The 19,918-nt window shown below is 45.0% G+C and overlaps 1 protein-coding gene across 1 annotated transcript in view; it reads right to left on the reverse strand.

Moving 5' to 3' along the window:
- The window catches only part of LanB1 (laminin subunit beta-1), a 51,174-nt gene extending 31,625 nt beyond the window's left edge, over window positions 1–19,549 (reverse strand). Inside the window, 9 exon segments of the mRNA XM_089552055.1 lie at window positions 831–1,019; window positions 2,174–2,294; window positions 3,595–3,996; window positions 6,829–7,006; window positions 8,218–8,449; window positions 10,619–12,223; window positions 14,165–14,215; window positions 17,909–18,020; window positions 19,337–19,549. Of these exon segments, the coding sequence (XP_089408181.1) occupies window positions 831–1,019; window positions 2,174–2,294; window positions 3,595–3,996; window positions 6,829–7,006; window positions 8,218–8,449; window positions 10,619–12,223; window positions 14,165–14,215; window positions 17,909–18,005 (2,875 nt within the window). The 5' untranslated portion in view covers window positions 18,006–18,020; window positions 19,337–19,549.
- Between the last annotated feature and the right edge of the window lie 369 nt (window positions 19,550–19,918).

Below are 19,918 nucleotides of genomic sequence, written 5' to 3' on the forward strand. Positions count from 1 at the left end.
CTGAAGCGACACCTTGCAGTCAAACCCTGCTATTAACAGTGAATCTCACCACGTGACTACATCCTGGTAAAACGCTACTCATATGTTGTTAAGTGCATCTCCTAAGTTAAGTCCATCACAGTATTCCTTTCTTTCAAAAAGAGTTTGTCACATTTTATTTTAGTTCATGTTCTCTCCAGTGCTCCCTTTGATGAAAAGCAATGCTCCCTTCGAATCACCAACAATGTGCTTTGAGCTTTTGTAGATAGATGGCACCACAGTTTTTACATTTCTTGGTTGAAGCGACAACCATGGTCCAATAAGACATTGTGCCGTAACGGATTTGGGTGTGAAAACTCAAACGAACATTAAGCTGTATTACAATTGGCTAATTACTCAGTGGCGGCTAAGAATAAGTTCTGAGTTCATCATCTTTACTAGCGTGCAATCACTGTCACACTGACTGATCATGCATGGTCTCCAGCATCAACATACATAAAAACAGGCACATTCAACAATTAAAAAATTCTAGGTAAAATTCTCTTGCAATGTTTCTAACAAAATCATTGTGGAATAGAGCACCTCACACACTTAGCTTTTTGTTGTTAAGGCCCCCCCCCCCCCCAAAAAAAAAGTCCCTAAAATTCAGTTGTTAGCCCGTTTAAAAAGCATATGCCCATGACTACACATTTTCTCTTCCAGAACCTGTTCTGGTATGAAAAAGTTGCATTCGCCTGTAGTTCTAGAATGTCAGATCCATCCAAAATATTATCACATCAGTAGCAGTTGTGCATAAACATGCAACAGAAGTATCTAATAAGCTCAGACACTGACAGAAAGGCTGCACTCACGCTGGCAGGCGTAACGGTCGGTGATGTTGTGTCGAGAGTCCCTGAAGAAGAAGGGCATGCACTGCTCACAGTTGAGCCCCATTGTGTTGTCCTGGCAGTCATCGCAGACACCGCCACTGACGCGGCCTGAACGCTCCCACACCGCCGCATCGAAGTGACACCTGCTGGCATGTCCGTTGCAGTTGCAGGCTGCAGTGACGGGACCGGGAAAACGGAAACACAACTTAATGACTGCACAGAACTCCTCATTAGGAGTCGGTAGAGATGTGAGTGAATGCCTTTACTTCTTTTTAAATTGTGAGGCGAATTCAAATGACTGAAATCAACTAGAGGAGTTCGCCAATCATGAGCAGAGTCCTTTTTCAACAAAAAAGAAGCTGAGGGTTTTCAAGGAAAAGAAAAAGGCTATGTGGCACACAAAAGCACCTAAGCATGTACTCAGTGGCTCATTGTCTAGATGCCGATAATGATTATGGCAAAGAAAAAGCGATGCATGATGCATGCAGTGTGGTCGTGTGTGCGTGTGTGTGTAGTTAAATTTTCAAAAGGCTTGGTTATTCCAAAAGTGCAATGTGAATCAAGGCCTGTCCACAAATTGCTTTGAATTTCAAACACCAGTAGAACACTAACAACACTAATTGCCAAGGGTGGGTAAGGTACACTGCATGCAGCTTCTGAGACAAGGTACAACGATATATGCTAGTTAATTTCGGGAGAGGTATTATGTTGATGCAGTTGAACAGATAATGAAGTTGTACAATGAAACAAAAAATAATGCACTGGCTTTGTGATTCTGACAGAGTATATCCATGAATCAAGAAAAAAAAAAAGTGTGCAAAACAGGTAGGCATTTCCTTCACCTCACAGTTCTTTTCCTTTATTTCTTTTTCAACTTACTCCTACACCCATACACCTGCAATTAATGCAAAAAAGATACACGACTGACATGTCATGAACAAATAAAAGACTGCGACTGACAAGTAATGAACAAATAAATTACTGAAGTATTAGTTCAGAAATATATCAGCAGCACTGTAGCGTGGTTCTAATGCTGCTTCCTTTTTGAAATCGTATTCTTGGGTGCAGGATACCACACATGCCTTCTGCAAGAATAAAAATGTTGCTTTGGCTTTTGATGAGGGTCAAGTGATAAATGCAGAAGACAGGCCTCGATTTGTTTCACGCCAAGCCAGGCAATATATGCAAGTCTCGTAGAAGAAGAAAATTTCATAGAAAACGTGAAACAAAAATTATGCTCGTACGACTCAGTACATTATACAAAACACAGTTTATCTTGGCTACTGGAATACCAGCTTAATGAGGAGTGGCAAAAGCTGTCTTACGTTTGCACGGATTTGGGTCCCTCTCACTGGCCGGTCTCCACGGCTGGTCGTTGTACATGTCCTCGCAGCTTTCACAGTTGAGGCCCTTTGTGTTGTGAGTGCACTGGCACTTGCCAAACACCTGTCGTCACAGGTCGCAGAGCTCAGATCAACGCTCTCCTGACTGTCTAGAGAGGTTACATATGATACAGTAGTGGTCTGGAAGAGGTCCTCCTTCTTAGACCTCACAAGAAAATCTGTCTAGGCAGGTTGTCGCATATAGAATTGCAATGAAAATGTGCCCCGGTCTCTTCAGTTCACATGAACACCTTACATGGCCTGCCCCATCCGAAAACCAAATCCTCTAGGACAGTGTTCACAACTTGGCACAGCCCTTCCTTGAAGCCTGGCTTGACCCTTCATTATAACCCCAGAAGTAGGAGGGCTTGCTCAGACCACATAAGGAGTTAGCACATATATCTCTCTTTTCTCATTCGACACATGTAAGGCACACTAATGGCAAGAACGGTAAAGTTAGTACTGCCAGACTAAACAACTTGTTTCAAATAGTCTTTTTTTCTCAATCTCTCTCTTTCTCTCGAAAACAGCATCATTCTAGATCATCATCGATTCTCGTTTTACTTCTCACTGACCATTTTAGCCCCAAACTTTGATTTGTGTTTAACCAACATGCCCAAGGTATAACGTAGCCTCTAGCTACGCAAAAATGAATGTTGCCTCCCTGTTGCCGGGTCCTCTGCATTTCCGTTGCTAATAATAACAAAGTTCGAAAACACATGCAGAAAAGCTGCTCCAGCACCAACTGGGAAAACTGGTGCTGGGACTAAGTTGTGTTTTTACTCTCGAGCACGAATTTAAGTGTGCCGCCAAATAAAACACAAGGCCACACAAGCAAATACAGAACCACTCGCCTTGTGCTAAGAAAACTGGACAACACATGAAAGAAAGCAAAGAGAAAGATACAAGTCTTTAAACCAGCCGCTGTCAATACCATTACTTTAACACTGTACATCGCATTGTGTGTGTCCTTAGGCTCAATCTAGTTTCACTTGGCCTAGGGCTATAATTACACAGGTTTTGTAACAATGTCTAATCGATGATATTATACCAATCCTTTCACAATGAGACTGCCTTTTAGATTTTTTTCATCAGTGCACGCACTTTAAACTTGCTCGGTCAAGTGCAAAAGACATTTGCATTTAAAACCCAACACTTTCATGGCAGCTACGTCTATCAGCCAAAATTAAAATGCTCTACAGCACTCCTGGATCTGAATAGAGCTACATGAAATGGCAGTTTAAATTCAGGGCTGACTAGGACACAATGTCAACAACAGCCACATTACACCGGAAAAGTATCTTTCATGGCTATTGTTGTGAAAACTAGAGGAGCAAAACATCATACCACAAAACAGTACTTACCATGTCACTTGGTGACTGTGTATAAGACTCGCCTTCTTCTGGTATACAGCGGCTGGCATGGCCATAGCAGGAGCATGAGCCTCGAACAACCATGTCATATACGGCATAGTAGTACTTCTGCTTGATTTCACGTCGCGAGTCCAGCAGGTTATCGCCAAGAGTGTGCAGACGAGTGAAGTTGATGCGCAGGTTGGTCATCTTGAGCAGGTTTTGCACGTCCGGGCTGTGCGGGTTGCCGATGTCAATGTTCGGCGGAAGCACACGGAAGATGACCTCGCCATTGGTCGAGGGCTCAACGCCCGAGTACTGGGACTCGCAGGTTACGTCGGTGATGTTTCGCCGTGACCCGATCGGCACGCCAGGGAAGGCGTCGGCACAGTCATATGCAAAGTATTGGTACACCTGCAAGTCAGATTGGGCACATTGATCATGTCTTTGATTTGCGTTGATCATATCCTTTTACAGCGATAGCTCTATTTAAAGCAGAAACTCGAGTTTCAGTCGGTATGTAGATTTGACATTGAAGTGACCTTCAGACTTGGCAAAATCTCACAGCACCAGCCTCTAAATCAGATGCCAAAGCATACTCTCCCAAAATCTGGCCCCAGTCATTGCCAACATTGGCCCATTCCATCCCCCAAATCTGGCTCACCCCCACCCCCGAAATTTGATCTTCTCAGATTTGGACCAAAATCGATATCAACCCTAATTTCAATATACCCAATACGATGGTGACCTTCAAATTTGGCGTTGGCCATTTCCAAATTTGGCCCACCCTCTGCCCCGAAATTTGACTTTCTTGGATTTTGACCAAAATCGACATCCAAGCTCATTTGAATGTGCCTAATATGATGGTGACCTCTAAATTTGACCCGGGCCACTCCCACCAAACATTGGCCCACCCCACCCCCAAATTTTGACCTCGGATGTAGCAAGTTAAGCCAAGAGATAAGGAACAGCAAAATTGTAGTCGGAGCAAAAATAGCTGCCACTCGAAAATTTGGTGTAATAGAGTTAAACCACTGTCATTTTTTTAGTCCCTTTACAGAAGCCTCAAGAGGCAAAGGCTGTTACTTAGAAAAAGAAATACACATATTCAAAGCATGAAAAAAAAAATCAGCATTACCGTGAGGTTTCTATATATTAAGAAAAAGCTAGCAGAAACTACGAGGCGTCTAAATTTGAGGATGAATACCAAGAAACTAAGTAAAATAAAATTGCATGAGTTACATGAGTACAACAAGAACTGAAAAGTTACAGATGAAAAGAAACACCTTCCTCATGAAGGAGGGCATTGCTCAGCAGAGAAAAAAGAACATTAAGCAGGAATTTGTGAGATACTTTTTCCTACAACTCAGAAACTCGCTTTGACCAGAAAAACTGCAAAATTTTGCATTCGACACGACGACAGCAAGGGTTTTAAAACAGCACATGTAGAACAAACGCAGACATTATTCTCTACATAAACAATATAAAGATACGCTTTATTAAAGTAAAAAAAGGAGTACACAGAACAGCTATCTATATTAATAGGCAGAAAAGGTCTCAGGAGTGCAAGCAGAGCCTCAAGCCTTACTGCTGCCTGAACCTCAAACACATAACCAGGAAAAAGCTCAGCTAGGTACAGCAGTAACAGTGCTCCATAATTGCAGTTGCTACACATCTCACAGCAAGAATATATAGACACTTCTGCCGATTGCTGCTAGCAATAGCAGACAATCACCGAACATCACACAAAAAAAAGAGGAATGGATGGAGGCCCATGCAGTGGTACCACCTGGTGGTGCACAATAGAAATTTTCCACGCAGTGGCTTGCTAAGGTAGCGAGAGTGGAACGGATCACTGGGTCAACTTTAAAAAGTCTACATGCCTTTAAAATAAATAATGACATTGTTATTTAAACCCAAAGTAGCAAAGGGCCTACAAAAGATTCACCAATTCCATGAGGACAATTGCACTTCCAGGCACCAGATGTCGCCAGCGTGCCACTGGCTGCAAGCAGCTTAAAATATTTGTGATGCCATCGCACGATGTTAACATAGGTCAGCACACTCCCTCATGACTGCACTCGCTTTGCCTCACTCACACACATATACGAGGGGGTACCCAAAAGAAACCGGACTAAATTTTTTGGTCGGCAAAGCTTCTGTGGTGCCGCGTTTTGCCACTAGGAACGCATAGAACGAACATTCCAGAGTCAGTAAGCCGAGTGCCGTTGTTGAAGGAGGTCAGACTAGTTTAGGCAGAGTTTTAGAGTGACGACTGTTTTGTGTGAATGTCGTTTTTGCAATGGCTGATTTTCGTGAACAGCGTGCGCCGGTGAAATTCTGATTTTTGCTCGGAAAAAGTTGAATGGAAACTCTTGAAATATTAAGAAAGACGTACAAGGACGATGCTATGGGGACAACTCAAGTGTTCCTGAATCGAATCCGGAATCAAAGCAACAATCATGCCAATGGAAAACTTCAAATTCACCTCGCCTCAAGAAAGCTCGTCAGGTGAAACCAAACTTCAAAACAATGCTGACTTGTTTTTTCGACGTGAGAGGAGTCGTCCATTGAGAATTTGTTGCGCCGGCTCAGACAGTTAGCCAGGCTTTCTACTTGGATGTTTTGAAAAGATTGGGCAACAGTGCGCGGTGGAAGCGGCCAGATTTGTGGCGGTCGGGTGACTGGTTTTTCCATCATGGCAATGCCTCTGCTTACACAGCCCTGTCTCTATGACAATTTTGGACCAAAAATGGCATGACCCCTATTCCTCAACCCTCATACTCTCCCGACCTTGCCCCGTGCTACTTTTTTGTTTCCTAGAATGAAAAAAATAGGTGAATGGAAAGCGTTTTGCTGATGTTGCTGAGGTGAAGAAAAAAACGACGGAAGCACTGTCAAGCATCACAAAAGATGAATTTAAACAATGTTTTGAAAAATGGAATGAAAGATTCGACAAGCGTATCATTGCAAGTGGGGAATACTTTGAAGGAAATTGAAGGTCTGTGCTTAAAATGTGAACAAATAAGTTCAAACTAAAATAAGTCCGGTTTCTTTTGGGTACCCCCTCGTATGTGAGTGTGAATGAGTGGTCATAGGTGCACATGAGTGGATGCGAGTCCAAGTGAGTAGACATAAGTGTGAGGGATTAGGAAGAGCACAAAAATATTCATAAGTGACTTTGGGTGAGTCACTATTCAAGGTGCCCAGTATGAACTCCTCACAGTGTCTGACTGATCTGCTCACCTTCCAGGTGCGTCCATTGTCGTGCGACCGCTCAATAAGCATGGCGGCCGGTCGAAACGTCCTAAAGGTGATGATGAGATGAGTGAAGTGGAATTCTGCTTCCAAGTCAAGTCGAATTGACACCGCTTCCACCCCGTTCTCCGATTGCCACCATGTTGCCTTGCGTTTTTTGCCAATCCTGAAGTGAAAAAGAAATGCCGCATTCAGCCTTCGTAGTTCAAGCACTTTCAACTACCAGTCTACATATTTGAGTGGACGTACCACTGCTCTTCAAATAATAAGAGGTTGGTGAAAGAATAAAGGCACCAAACTGATGCTCAGAAAAACACAGCACTAGCAATGAAAATTTGCACAGGCATACTGGTAGTTGGTGCAACTACCTGTTGCCCTCCTACAGTACCATGAAGAGAATGCAGACACATTACCATAAAACATGGTAGCAATGATAACTGTAACATCTGCGCATATGAAGCAGAAGATTCTCATACAAACAGACAGTCACCTTGTGGGGACGCCTTCGTCACCTGCGTTCACTTTCCCGCATTGCACCCCCCACGGTTGGTAGCTCCTCCGCAACGCACTCTTCTCAGTTGGGTTACTGTAACTAACAGGGGAGGGCGCTCGCGTCGCAGCGACACCAGCGCCACGGATGACGTTTTGCTGCGCGCTCGCGGGAAGCTACGGGGTCTCTTCTCCCTGGGACCGGGAAGCAAGCGAACGTTTCGCTCGCGGCTTCGCTCTTCGTCGACGGGCGCCTCTTGGTCGGAACTTGCTCCCGCCAAGCCTGTCCCGTCCGGCCTCGAAGTTTTCCCTCTGCCCTACTGTGGGCGAACGTTCGCTCGTAACCGTGCTGGTGAGTCGGACATCCTCGATTCCTCAGTGTATTTTGTTGCTAGCTGGCGTTATTGTTGTTATAGCAATAAATGCCTTGTTTGTGTCAGCCAGTGGGTCGTTCCTTTGTTCCCGCAGAGCAAGGCCCGCCGTGGTCGGTGAGCGCTCGGTAGCATACGCGACCACGGGGTGGGGTCCGCGCGGTTTTGAACTGGGTCAGCCGCGGTTAAACGGGGAGAACAGATTTATCTCCCCAATTTTAAACCCCATAACATTTACGCAGTTTGCATTCGCACACAAATATTGCTGAAAGGAGCCCATCACCGCCAACCTCGAGTCCTATCTTTGTGGCGTTCACCATATCTCAAAGGCAGTAACTGTGTTGCTTATCATTCGACAAAGAAAGATGTTCAACATGTCAGTACTTCCAAAGGTTGCGTAAGCTTACTCTTTTCTCACTCCCCTGTATGTACAAAGCAAAGAAGGCCTGCGCAGAATTAGTCTTAAGGACCTAAACAAGGTATGTTCTGTTCACAAGGCGAGGGTGTATGTGCTCACCTAGAGACGATGTGCTCAATGCCATGGTGCTCCTTCCCTTTCCTCGTTGAGTCACATCGGAAGCACTTGGTCCTGTCTTTCAGGTGGCTGACAATACAGTAGGTCTCAACACTGCGCAAGCCACATGTGGATGTCGCCGACAGTCTGTCCTCCCGGCCTATAAGAAGGTTGCCTGTTGCTGGATAGCAGCTTGACTCTTCACAGGCATGTGGCTGGGAGCCTCGTGTCAGCACTGCAGGCGAGATATCGAACAGAGAGGTCACTACCCACGTAATGGCACATATTTGGCACATAAGCAACTCGCCTAGCAACACAACTTGCACATATTTATGGTTAGTCACAGATGCACCTGCACTCATATCATCCTTGTTTATGCTAAATCATCGCTTTCTGGCACTGTGTTGCACGGTGCAGTTAATTTCAATCGACATCATCATCAGTATAGTTACATCCATCACAGGCAACAGCCTTAATCATCTATTTCCCATTAATACCGCCCTACATCGGCTGTAGCCACCTTATGCCTCCAAATGAACTTGTAATATTAATCCAATTTGCCCACCTAACACCCTTCCTTCCTTTGCTATGTTTACATTCCCTTGGCGTCCACTCACTTTACCCAAATGACAGTTATCTTTTGAAGTGAAGAAAATGAAAATTGGTTTTTCAGTCTCGCTTCTCGTGGACACCCGAACCGCACCGTAAGTGAAGGGATAAAGGAGGGAGTGAAGGAAGAAAGGAAGAAAGAGGTGCTGCAGTGGAGGGCTCAGGAATAATTTCAACCACCTGGGGATCTTTAACGCGCACTGACATTGCACAGCACATGGGCGCCTTTTGCGTTTCGCCTCCTTTGAAACGCAGCCGCCGCTGCTGGATTCAAATCAGGGAACTCCGGCTCAGTAGCCGAGCGCCCTAACTACTGAGCCACCGCAGCTGAGTCCACAATGTATGTTCCGCCTGTGCCTATTTCCTCTTGCTGATTTCAACTAGGATATCATTAACTAATGAATGATCTCTTAACCTACTCAGCAATGCTCTCCTCCTGTCTTGTAACCTTACCGCTGTCATTTCCCTTTCCATGACTTACTGTATTGACCGCAATTTACTAGGCCCTGCTTAGTTTGTTTAGCTATTTTGACATATAGGATACATTTTTTTCGTTTTTCAGAGTGCCCACATAAACATCCTACGGCACCGATAACGCATACAGGTATAAGTGCTTCCTCTTCACAAAGCATTGGTTTGTCTGCATTCAACTATTACGCGAAAGTGACATCTACAGGCACATTTTGTATAATACCAGGTTTCTGCCACATTACCTGCCTGCTTTTGTCAAAAATAAGCCATTCACTGATCTGGCATCAGAGGTGATGTAAAGCTGAAAAGGTGGAACCTCGCACCATAACAAGCTAAGTACCTTCTGCAGCTGGGACAAAGACTCTCCAACTGCTTTTTTTTGCTTCTGTATTTTATCAGGTATTGCACCGTATTAGCAACAAGAGGCACTATGGCCTTTCCTAACATACGAGTTCTGAGGAGTTCAATAAATTTTTTTAAAATGAACTGAAAAATTCAGGAGCCCTGTTTGTAGTCCCTATAATCCAAGCCACAATTTCAACTTCGGCATAAATGAAGAATTCTCTGCAGGCAACTATGTACAAATGGTGGCCTTTTTTGTACTATGTCACACATAACTGAGCATCAGCTTAGCTCAGTAGGAAAACACAATGCAAATTTTCTGATATGGCATATAATCATATTGTGTCAGCTTGCATTCAATTCAGTCTAAAGTGCTGTTAATTGTAATCAAATACCTAAGTAAAATATATCACATCGCTTAGAATTATTTTAATTTCAACGCTAACAGTCCTGCTTTAGCATTAAATTTAAGAAAAAAAATACTCTTAAATCTACCACTTTTTACCCTTCGTAATAATATGAAAATTTATAAAGCTGGTATGGCATAAAGTCTGGCCTGAATCGTGCATACTAAACTGAATTCCTTTTCTTGCTTTCAATGTATGTGCAAATATGGGGATTTGCTGGAGCATGACTATGAAAGCTACTCCATAATGAACAGAAGGTAGCACAAGCAACAACAAAGCACAGTCACGTACCAGAACAGGTGTTGTAATGCCCATTTCTTTCAAACGCTATCAAAGCAAGGTGACTTCCTGTGACTCAACAGCAAAGGTCATGAGATTATGCCAGGTCATGGCACTATGTAATAAATATGATCACATTCGCTTTAAGAATCTGCTATTCCAAAATCATTTTACAAGGACATTGCTGTCTAACAACAAATGAAGTAGTGTGTTAGTTGACGTGTTCTTCATGTAACTATGGGTTAAACCTTCCACCCAGTTAGTGCAATCCCAACTTCTCAAAGGTTTTATTTTACCAGTCAGTGGATGTCTCTCCTCTTCAAGGATATCCACACCTTCAGTCACTATGTGCGTCTCCGTAGGTCGAGGTCGAACATATGGTGGTTCAGTTTGGCTGTCGAAGCCTCCATACGTACCACTGGCACGACTAGATCCGTATGATACCGAACTGCCGCTCGTTATATTCTCTCTTCCGTATGACCAGCGTGACTGCCCTGCACCGTAATAAATGGTTCCATTGATGCGTCGTGTGTACGTCGTTCTCGTGTAGGTAGTGTCTCCACCATGCTCTTTCCTGAGGTCATCACGGCCACCGTACCGCCGCTGCGTGTCCTCCGACCACCGGGTAGGCTCTCCCTGAGAAATGCTGGTATTGCGCCAGGTTGTCACACGATGCCTTTGATCAACCGAGCTTCCGTCATATTCACCTCGCCTGGGGGGTCCAATGACAGTGGGCTCAAAGCGGGTTCGCGATCCAACATCCACACGCCGAGTTGTGTTCCCATGTTCTCCAAAACGTGCCGTGTAGCCTCCGTGCCAGCTCAACCGTCTTTCTTCCTGCCCTCGAATCGTCGTGTCTTCAGCACTTGTCACTCTGTGTGACGTCCATCTTCTTGACTCATCACGATCGCTCTCTCTACCATAGCCTGCTCCTTCAACTCGATGTTGGCCGCTTGCTCCCAAGTGCGAAGCTTCAGGAGACGTCACTGCACGATCGGTGGTCCCAGGATGTCTACCCGCTGTAATAGAGTGGTACTGCTGCCGGACGTAAGTGGACCCACGCTTTTCCTCTTCTGGGACATCAGTGGTCGTTGCCTCGCTAGTTGACCAACTTGATCTTTCAGTGGATGTGTGGGTCGACCACGCATGTCTGCTGGCAGAGGAATGGTCCACAGACGACCGGTGTGTATAGATGGGACGGTCAGGTCTTTCGGTACTGTAGCGACTAGACCAACGGTGCTGAGAGGATGACCTGTCATATGATCCCTGCCGACCTTCATACATTGAAGTGCTACTCTCATGCCCCGGTCGTTCAGTAGTTGATGACCAGTGCGACCCGCTAGCCGCATAGTCTCTGGAGCCATAGCGCCTTGAGTGCAGTGATGTGCTCGTATCATCCTCGGTACCACCACGGCTTGACCATCGGTGCCGTGCTGATGTCGACTCATAGCGCCTGAGGTATGTGGACCTGCTGCCAGAATCCCTGTCATCCGGTTTCTCGGTGCTCGTTCTGGTGGTGGACCACCGGTCAGTGTGCGTCGAGCCCCGGCGACCAGTCAACCGCTCATCATCTGGAGATTGCCTTGTGCCTGAATCTGTCCTGCTGAGATGTCCCCTGGCACCCGACGCAGAAACAGAGTATATCCGCCGGGTGTAGTTTGTCGCCTGGCGATCAGAGTCCTCTTCTTCAGATTCCTCAGGTGTCTGCCGGTATCGGTGTGCAGTGAAATTGTGCGAGCCTGGTTTCTCTTCCTCAAACACCCTCTGCACTTCAACCTCAGAGGTGTGCCTGGCTGCGCCGCCTGTGCCTGCTTCAACACGGTGCTGCCTTGAAGAGCGAGCCCAATCTAGTGCGTCCTCCACAACTCTTTGCTGCTGAACGCTGTCATCGTCGTCCGATTCTGTCGCAGCAGGAGCAGAGTTTTGAAGATTAACAAGACTTCAAATGAAGCTGTGTTAATGTTAAGGGTCAGAGGTCAGCCATGATGAACTTGCCTTGAATGCGCCGGTGAGACAAGTGATCGCAAGCCGCGTGTCAAGCTCCCTACACCAGAAGACTGTTGTCGACGAAATGAGTTACAGTGCTGTGTGCAGTGGTGCAGATGAGGTCAGTAGCTGGTTTGTGAATATATCGAGATAGGCAGAAACAAAGTTTCCCCAACACCAGATGAAAGTACAGAGGCACTCATAGAGAAATATTAACCCAGAAGCCGCCGCCCAGCATCTTGACAAAAGTGAGCAAAAGCATTTGTCACCAACAGAACAGTGCAAAAGGAGCAAAATATGTATATGCCATGTGAGGACTGCATACCACAGTAAAGCTTATAGTACTTGGTAAATATCTTAGAACCAGCCCAGTAATAAATGACCGATCGAAATTTCCAGAAGCACAACCGGGACTAACTGGAAACCAAGTGGAACCGATTATATTCCAATCAGTAATTTTTGACTGGGAGGCTGGACAGCTAAGCACAATGCCCTTAAAACTTCTGCAAGCACAGCCATAAAGTGATATTGCATGACATTCCAAGTCAGGCAAGCATACCAGTCATGACTTTACAGTATTATATTGAAAATTACTTACAAATTTATGCACTTCAGGAACTTTAATGGCACGCGCATTTTACAGCTACAAAAGCAAAGATGGCACTAAATTGAGCTACTCGGCTTAACTGTGAGCAACATTTTCAAGCACAGTAAAAGACACCAAAGTCGGTGCTTACTGAGGTATGCAGAATCCGTGTACCAGCAAGGTGACTTCAATGAAGTATTATGCCAATGCCAGAGCCTAATATAATGTTACTGAACACGAAGAATGTATGGCCCACCACCTTATGTTGAGCCCGCACCAAGTAGCTGAGCATTTACGTGAAGTAGCCACTACACAGCTAAGCACATATTATAAAAATGTGTTATGCATACAGCATGCTTGGTAATGGTTACTTGCAATGTGAACATCACATTATGAGCAAACTGCAAACACTGAGATATTCAAGCTGAACTTTTACATTTTACAACATTTTACAATAGCTCAAAGACACAACTGAAACCATTTTTTCTAAAATTTAAGTGTTACATGCAGAATGAGAAGGCAAGAACCTTCAGAATGCCAGTTTTTATTTATTTGCAGTCTTTTTTTTTACAATACTTGGGGTTACATGAGTTTACCTTTCTTAAAGGTGCACTAAAGACGTTTCTCGGCTCGTCTTTTTACTACGGGAACTCGATCTGCATGCTCTGAGCATTCTAACTCTGGGTTATTGTCCTGTGCACCCGATTTCTGTATTAAATCGAACTAAACACTCTGGCTCTCGCCTTTTTTTTTTAACACACCCACAAAAAAAGGAGGAGCCAGCCAACGCATGGGGTTCCTTTCAGCCAGCCGGCTTTCCGTTCTGCCATCAGCGGAGTGGTACGTAGCGATCGGCGAAAGCAAACAGTCCGTGCGTATTTTTATTTCCGTGGGCCTAATTTGCCGCCATGTAGTCTGCGACTGAAACTATTTAATTACGAAAACCTAAAAAAACTAAATAAAAGTGAAAGCGGAGCCGCCACTCGACTGGCTAAAAGGAACTCCATGCGTTGGCTGACTCCTCCTTTTTTCGAAGGTGAGTTAAAAAAACGGCGGGAGCCGGGACTTTAATTCAATTTAATAGGAAAATCTGCCACACAGAACAATAATTCGAAGTTTCTAAGAATGCTCGGAGAGTGTTCATCGAGTTCCCATGGTAAAAAGACAATTTCAGATTCCTCTTTAGTGCAGCTTTGAAGTCCGGAATGCGTGGCATTTTTTGGCTTTTTAAGAACAAACAAAAAGTGACTTCAAAAGTGCCTTCTCATACCTGTGTTCTGTCGAGAGTAATGTGAGTGGCGGTTTTCAGGCCTTGTCCTCTCTGGAAAAAAAACAAAAACAAAATAGATCACAATGAGCAGCTAGTAACGTCGACGGGGCGTTCTCAAGTGCTAGCACAATAAATGTACAAGAGCACAATGCACGTTTTCAGTGATATTCTTGTGTCTTTTAAGCTTTTGGAACGTGCCTGCTGAGTATCAGCAGCCTAATATGTGTTCCGAACAAAATGACTCTCAATTTCTTGAAAAGCTCGTCATTACCTCCCCATGAAAGTTAGGCAAGTAGGCTAAATATGAAAAATTTTTAGTTTCCACCCTTTTACAACGTGCAAAAGCAAGAGCGATAAACCCCCCCCTTTTCATCTTTTGTTACCCAATGAAAAAGCATCCATGCCAAAGACAGCATGGGACAGACACATCTATATGCATGATCACACATCACCCATTCTTAAAACTGCCTCCTCACAGATAATATCACCAATGGCTCATCAGTGTATTATTATCAGTGAATATGAGAGTCTTCATACTTCATTCTACAATGACAGTGGCGCCATCTCCCCTGGGGAAAGATCCCCATGCGACTATTGTTGTAAAAGTTCTTGGTCACCCTTGCTGCATCTAATTTGGAAGATATATGCTCACGACAAAAATGGCACAATTTTTCAGCCTCATAGAGAGGCTAAAATGAAATGACCCCACGACTTGAAACGCGACAAGGTCACGGTTGCACATAGTTTCCAACTGTTGCTCTTGCAACATGCCCACGTGTCTACGTAAAAGCCTGCACTCAGATAAAATAAAGAAGTGTAGAGTAAAAAAATATCTAAAGAAAAGAGCGCGTTGTCAGCGCCCTGGAGTACGTAGCGCAGCAGCGACGAAACCCTAAACTATCGCGATTAAAAGTGCGCTGGTGTTGCAGGATAAAAAAATAAAAGAAAGGAGGCGAAAGAAAGAAGTGTCTGAAGATTCGCCGTCGGCACAGAACCAGACTGGGTCAAGTTACAGCCCAGAAGGGGCGCCGCAGATGTGCGCTAACTAGGGGAGACGTTTGAGAAAGACGTGACATCCATCAGCAATACTCCTGACCTCGTTCAGCTAAAAGACTACTTTTTTTAACTGCTTCCCTGGAAAATATGCACAATGATGAGTGACAGTCACCGAGAGACACAGAAACTGAAAAAAAATTCATCTTTTTCTTTTTTTATTTCTGTGACTGTTCTTTCATTACTGTTGACTCTGTTGTTGCTCACAAGTTGGGAGTTCATTAATCATCTTTTCTTTTCACTCGACAATCTGTGTCTAAGTCACTTTACTATGCCTGTTTTTTAATTAACTCATTAACAAAAATTAACCAGTGCTAACAGGGGCTGCCGTTATGAATTCGGTCAGTGTCACACGGTCGAGCTTTGACTCGAAGATGAGAAGAGCTCCAAGTTCTCAGCCTTGAACTTCCTTAACAACTTCAATTCCATCTTTCGCCTTTGAAACTTTTCGTTCCACTCTTTTAGGCCAGTTTTCCAATATGAAGCAATGCAAACAAAGAGAGGATGACGTAAAAGGGAGGGGATTTCGCTGGGCTGCTTACGCCAGCTAGCCTGGTATGTGCTGCGCACAACGCATTCGTCATCCACGAGGAAGGGGGAAGCGCGACCTAGATGGTGCCCTTGCCGCTATCAATTCGCTTCCAGAAGTGCCCCACTTCCTCACAGGAAGCATCATTTGATCCAATTAGAGGCTTCATTAGAAGGCGCTGTCACGACACCCTCCCCCCCCGCCAGCCGTGACAGCGCCTCTCAAATGGAAGAGGGTTACGCGAGAAGGCCGCGACGGTGGTCTGGGAAAAGCAGAAGGTTGACGCAAGCTGAAACAAGCAGCGCTCTCTCCATTGTGAGCGATATGCATGCGTTGTTCTACCCCGGTCTAGCTCCAGCCCACAGCTGGCCTATCGTTTTCCTAGTACATAAAGTCTCTGACCTCGATAAGCTTGTTGGGAGGAGAGAGTGCCACTGCGTGGAAAGCGTATGGACCCTGTATTGTTTTGCTTGTGCACGCACAACTTTGAGCAACTGGAGTTACAACATGACTCACATTTATACTAAACAGATCAGATTGCTTTGTTCCTGAACAATTCAAGTTGTTTCCCTTATTTAGCGTTGGCAAGAATACTCAACAAACAACGCTCTAACAATGTTCAAAAAGGCAGCATTAAAACTGCAGTTCCTGTTTTTAGTGTTGAAGGGAGATGTTACTCTGCATTGGAAGGCAACACATGTTGGAGCCAAGATTCTTAGAAAGGTACATTTTCAAACAATGTGGCATTTTCAAGGTAGTGCTACGATCCTTTTGGAATTAGCAGTCCCAGTTCATTACCGAATTTCTAAACAATAAAGCTGAAAGGTCGAAAACAAAAGCTACGCATAAAACAAACCTCAGTTTGTAAACTGCAACACATGCACAACCTGTTGCTTTTGCAAAAATTTGAGTAACTGATGCTCTGATGCATTAAATTCCATTTTTGAAGACAGCATTTTTTTTTTTTTTTGCACCAATGTGACATTTTTAGAGGTTCTCAGTAATGTTAACAAAGAATGTTCATGTGCATGGTTTTGACAAAATCACACCTTTATAGATGCCACAAAAGCTCCTGTTTATACCTAATAAAGAACACACAAGCACCTGATTTCTTTTTTCTTTTTGCTAAACACTGCAGTTTTTGATATCACTATAGTCTCGAATATGATTCAGCTATAAAAAAAGACGGATACAACTTAAGTCTGCAGTGAAGCTCCGCCCACATTCAGCCTCCGCGCACAGAATTCTTCCACGATGAAAAAGTAGTCCGCTGCTTAAACGTTTCTTGTTACCTAAACAACAAGCTTATCACAAGAAAAAAAATTATGAGCTCTAGAATTTTGATATGTGAACTGTTTGATGCAGTCAAACATTAAAAAGCTGATCTCATTTACTGTTGCGATTGGCCAGCGGAATAATGCAGGACACTGGGGCCCATATAGTTAGCAACTGCTGTTTTTTCAAGTTGTGTCCTACTTAAGAACACTACTTTTATTAACCATCATCATCCATCATGCATATTATAGTCAGCTGCTGTCTAATGAATACTATATCAATTTATGAATTAACTGATCCTGTGTAGTGTATAAAAATAGCTGTGTACTACAAAAATAGTATCATGCGCTGAAAGATGAAACAACCGGATGAAGAACAAATAGAGCATAAAACTGTTTGTGAGGTGGCAACATTTTTCCATGATCTCATGCATTTGCAACTTGGCCACAGCACTTGTGGATGAACACGAAATCATTCAAGGCCTTAGGAAACATGGTTGACATTCCATAGGAACTTAAATGAAAAAAGGAGCCAACTCATCTTTTCACATATACTATAGAGAACCTTCTGCCTTGCTTCAAAGTAGAAAGTAATTCACTTTGTTTTAAAACCCACAGATTTTGCATCATATCAGCGAGCAATAATAATTCAACAAATACTTCCTTTCAAGGCCACACTTGCTGTAGTAATAATAGATCAACATTTTCATGACATTTTCCAATGCCAATCACAGTTTGCTGTGAACTGCAGGGAAGTAAAAATGTCAAATTAATATCTTTCAAACAACACTTTTAACATGAAATAAACCTGTTTCACACTATCAGCGCACAGGCTTGAGCTAACAGAAAAAATCCATAAGGAGTGACAAGGTCTGCATGGACACCTACCTGCACATGATGCGATGATCAGCAATGAGGCGATGGTGAGAAGTTGTATGTACTGCCTTGATGATGCCGTCAACCAAGACAGCTTGTGGGATGACATTCTGCGTCACTGTTCCTGCAGAAGTAGGTGAATTAAGTCTATAGTTGCACCGGAGACTTGCCGCCTTTCTGCGCTTCTTTGTGTGTTCACACTGGCTTCACAGGGTCCTCACAGAGTGGGTCTCCATTCTACCAGAAGCCTGGCGGCAGATGCATGTGAAAAATGATGACCGAGTACAGAGGCAGCTGGACGGCAAAGTGAGTGACAAAATGAGCGAGACGAGGCGGCGCGCGGCTCGGGCGCACGCTAACGGCGTGCAACTCTCAAGGCTGTTCAGTTTTTACCCACAGGGGTTGGGTTACCCGAGCGCGTAATGGATACGCGCACGCTGCTGAGCTGTGAAACAAACGCACAGAGAAAAAAAAGCAGGCTCTTGGTAAGGAGGTTTAGAAGGGAGAGAAAGGCGCAACGGAAGCGCCGGTACGGTGAGCGCTTCAGCCGAGCTTGATAACGCCGTCATAATCTACCGAAGGAGTCATTGCCACTACGACGTCGCCGTCGCACCAGTATTCAGTAGCGATGTCTTGAAGTTATATAAGATCTCTCAAGAGTCTCGAGGATACATTCCACGCGCGGCAATCGCGTAACTGCGATGACTAAAGACCCCTCTGCCTTCTACAGTGCCTACAGCGTAAGATAACGCGATTCCGGCGATATCTGAAGTCGGGGGCTTCGGCGTACACAGGGCGCAAAGCGGCAAGGATGCCGCGTCGGCTTTTTTATCTCGTACGTCTACAAGAACGAAGCCGTACTCCGCCTGAGACTAGCAAAGTTGAAGACCGGGTCATGTGTCCCTACATGACGTAGTGGCAAGCCGAATGGAATGAAAAACTTCGTTGCCACGCGGTTGTGGTTGTAAAACGTACACTGCCGGTTTGTGGTTTCATGAACTGCTAATTCCTATGGAATCAACGTCCGATGCCCATTCCGGCTTGCGCGAAACTGACCAGACCGGGTATGATGATTAATCAGCGGTAAGCTTGGTGGGCGATGCAACTTTTCGACGTTCCCACGACATTTAGGCGTGCTATTCATTGCACGCCGCTGACAGCTCGACGATCCCCGCTAAAGCTCAAAGCATCCTTCGTTTCTCCACTATGTGGTATATAAATGATAGGATACCGAACCCACGACCTCTACATGAAGACAGAACAGCCCGACAATTTTTCTAGCGCATATTCTCAAGACATGAAAGCGGGGTGACGCTGGCGGAGCACAACTTGATTTTAGCGCCACACAGTAATTCGTCAAGCACGAATTGTGCACACGTGCTGATCGAGTTTGTTCATTAGTGTGCCAGATGAAGTTTCGAACTATAATTCACAGCTCACCAAGTGCAGGAAAAAGGCGCGACAGTTGCCTTTTCGCTCGTGTTTCTCGGGAGGGGCTCTTGCGTCCGCATGCAGTCAGTTGAGGCGAGCCGGCCGCCGCCGTTATCAGCTGGTCGCTCCGCGCGATATGTATCCCATTCACAGCCTGCACCACCAGCGACGTCGCCGACCGGACGTGCCGAAATCGGAACGGACTGCGAGCAAGCACGGCTCGGACGCGCCCATTCCGTGGGGGCGAACTCTCCATATATAGGAGACGAAAGTTGGCCAGTTGGAGACGAGTGGGAGTACCGGGATGGCTCGGTTCTGCTCCCCTCTTTTCTGTTTCTTCGCACCGGTTCTCCTCTATGTGGGTCTGTTCTATGCTCTTTCTTTTTTCGTTTCCTTCGCGGCCTCCCTGTTCTTGCACCCGCGCGGATCGCGGTTTGCTCATCGCGCGCTTGAGCAACACGGTTAAGTGCGCGTATAACCATAACTGTCCGTGGACTGAGAGCAATTCGCTGCGGTTGTAATTCGCTTTAAGCTCGTTAAGGAAAGGCCGTGCACTGAGAAGTTCGTAGTTCGGTCATGGTTCTGTCTCAA

The sequence above is a fragment of the Amblyomma mixtum genome, chromosome 7 (assembly GCF_055824585.1).
Source record: "Amblyomma mixtum isolate Tamu chromosome 7, ASM5582458v1, whole genome shotgun sequence".
Taxonomy (NCBI): domain Eukaryota; kingdom Metazoa; phylum Arthropoda; class Arachnida; order Ixodida; family Ixodidae; genus Amblyomma; species Amblyomma mixtum.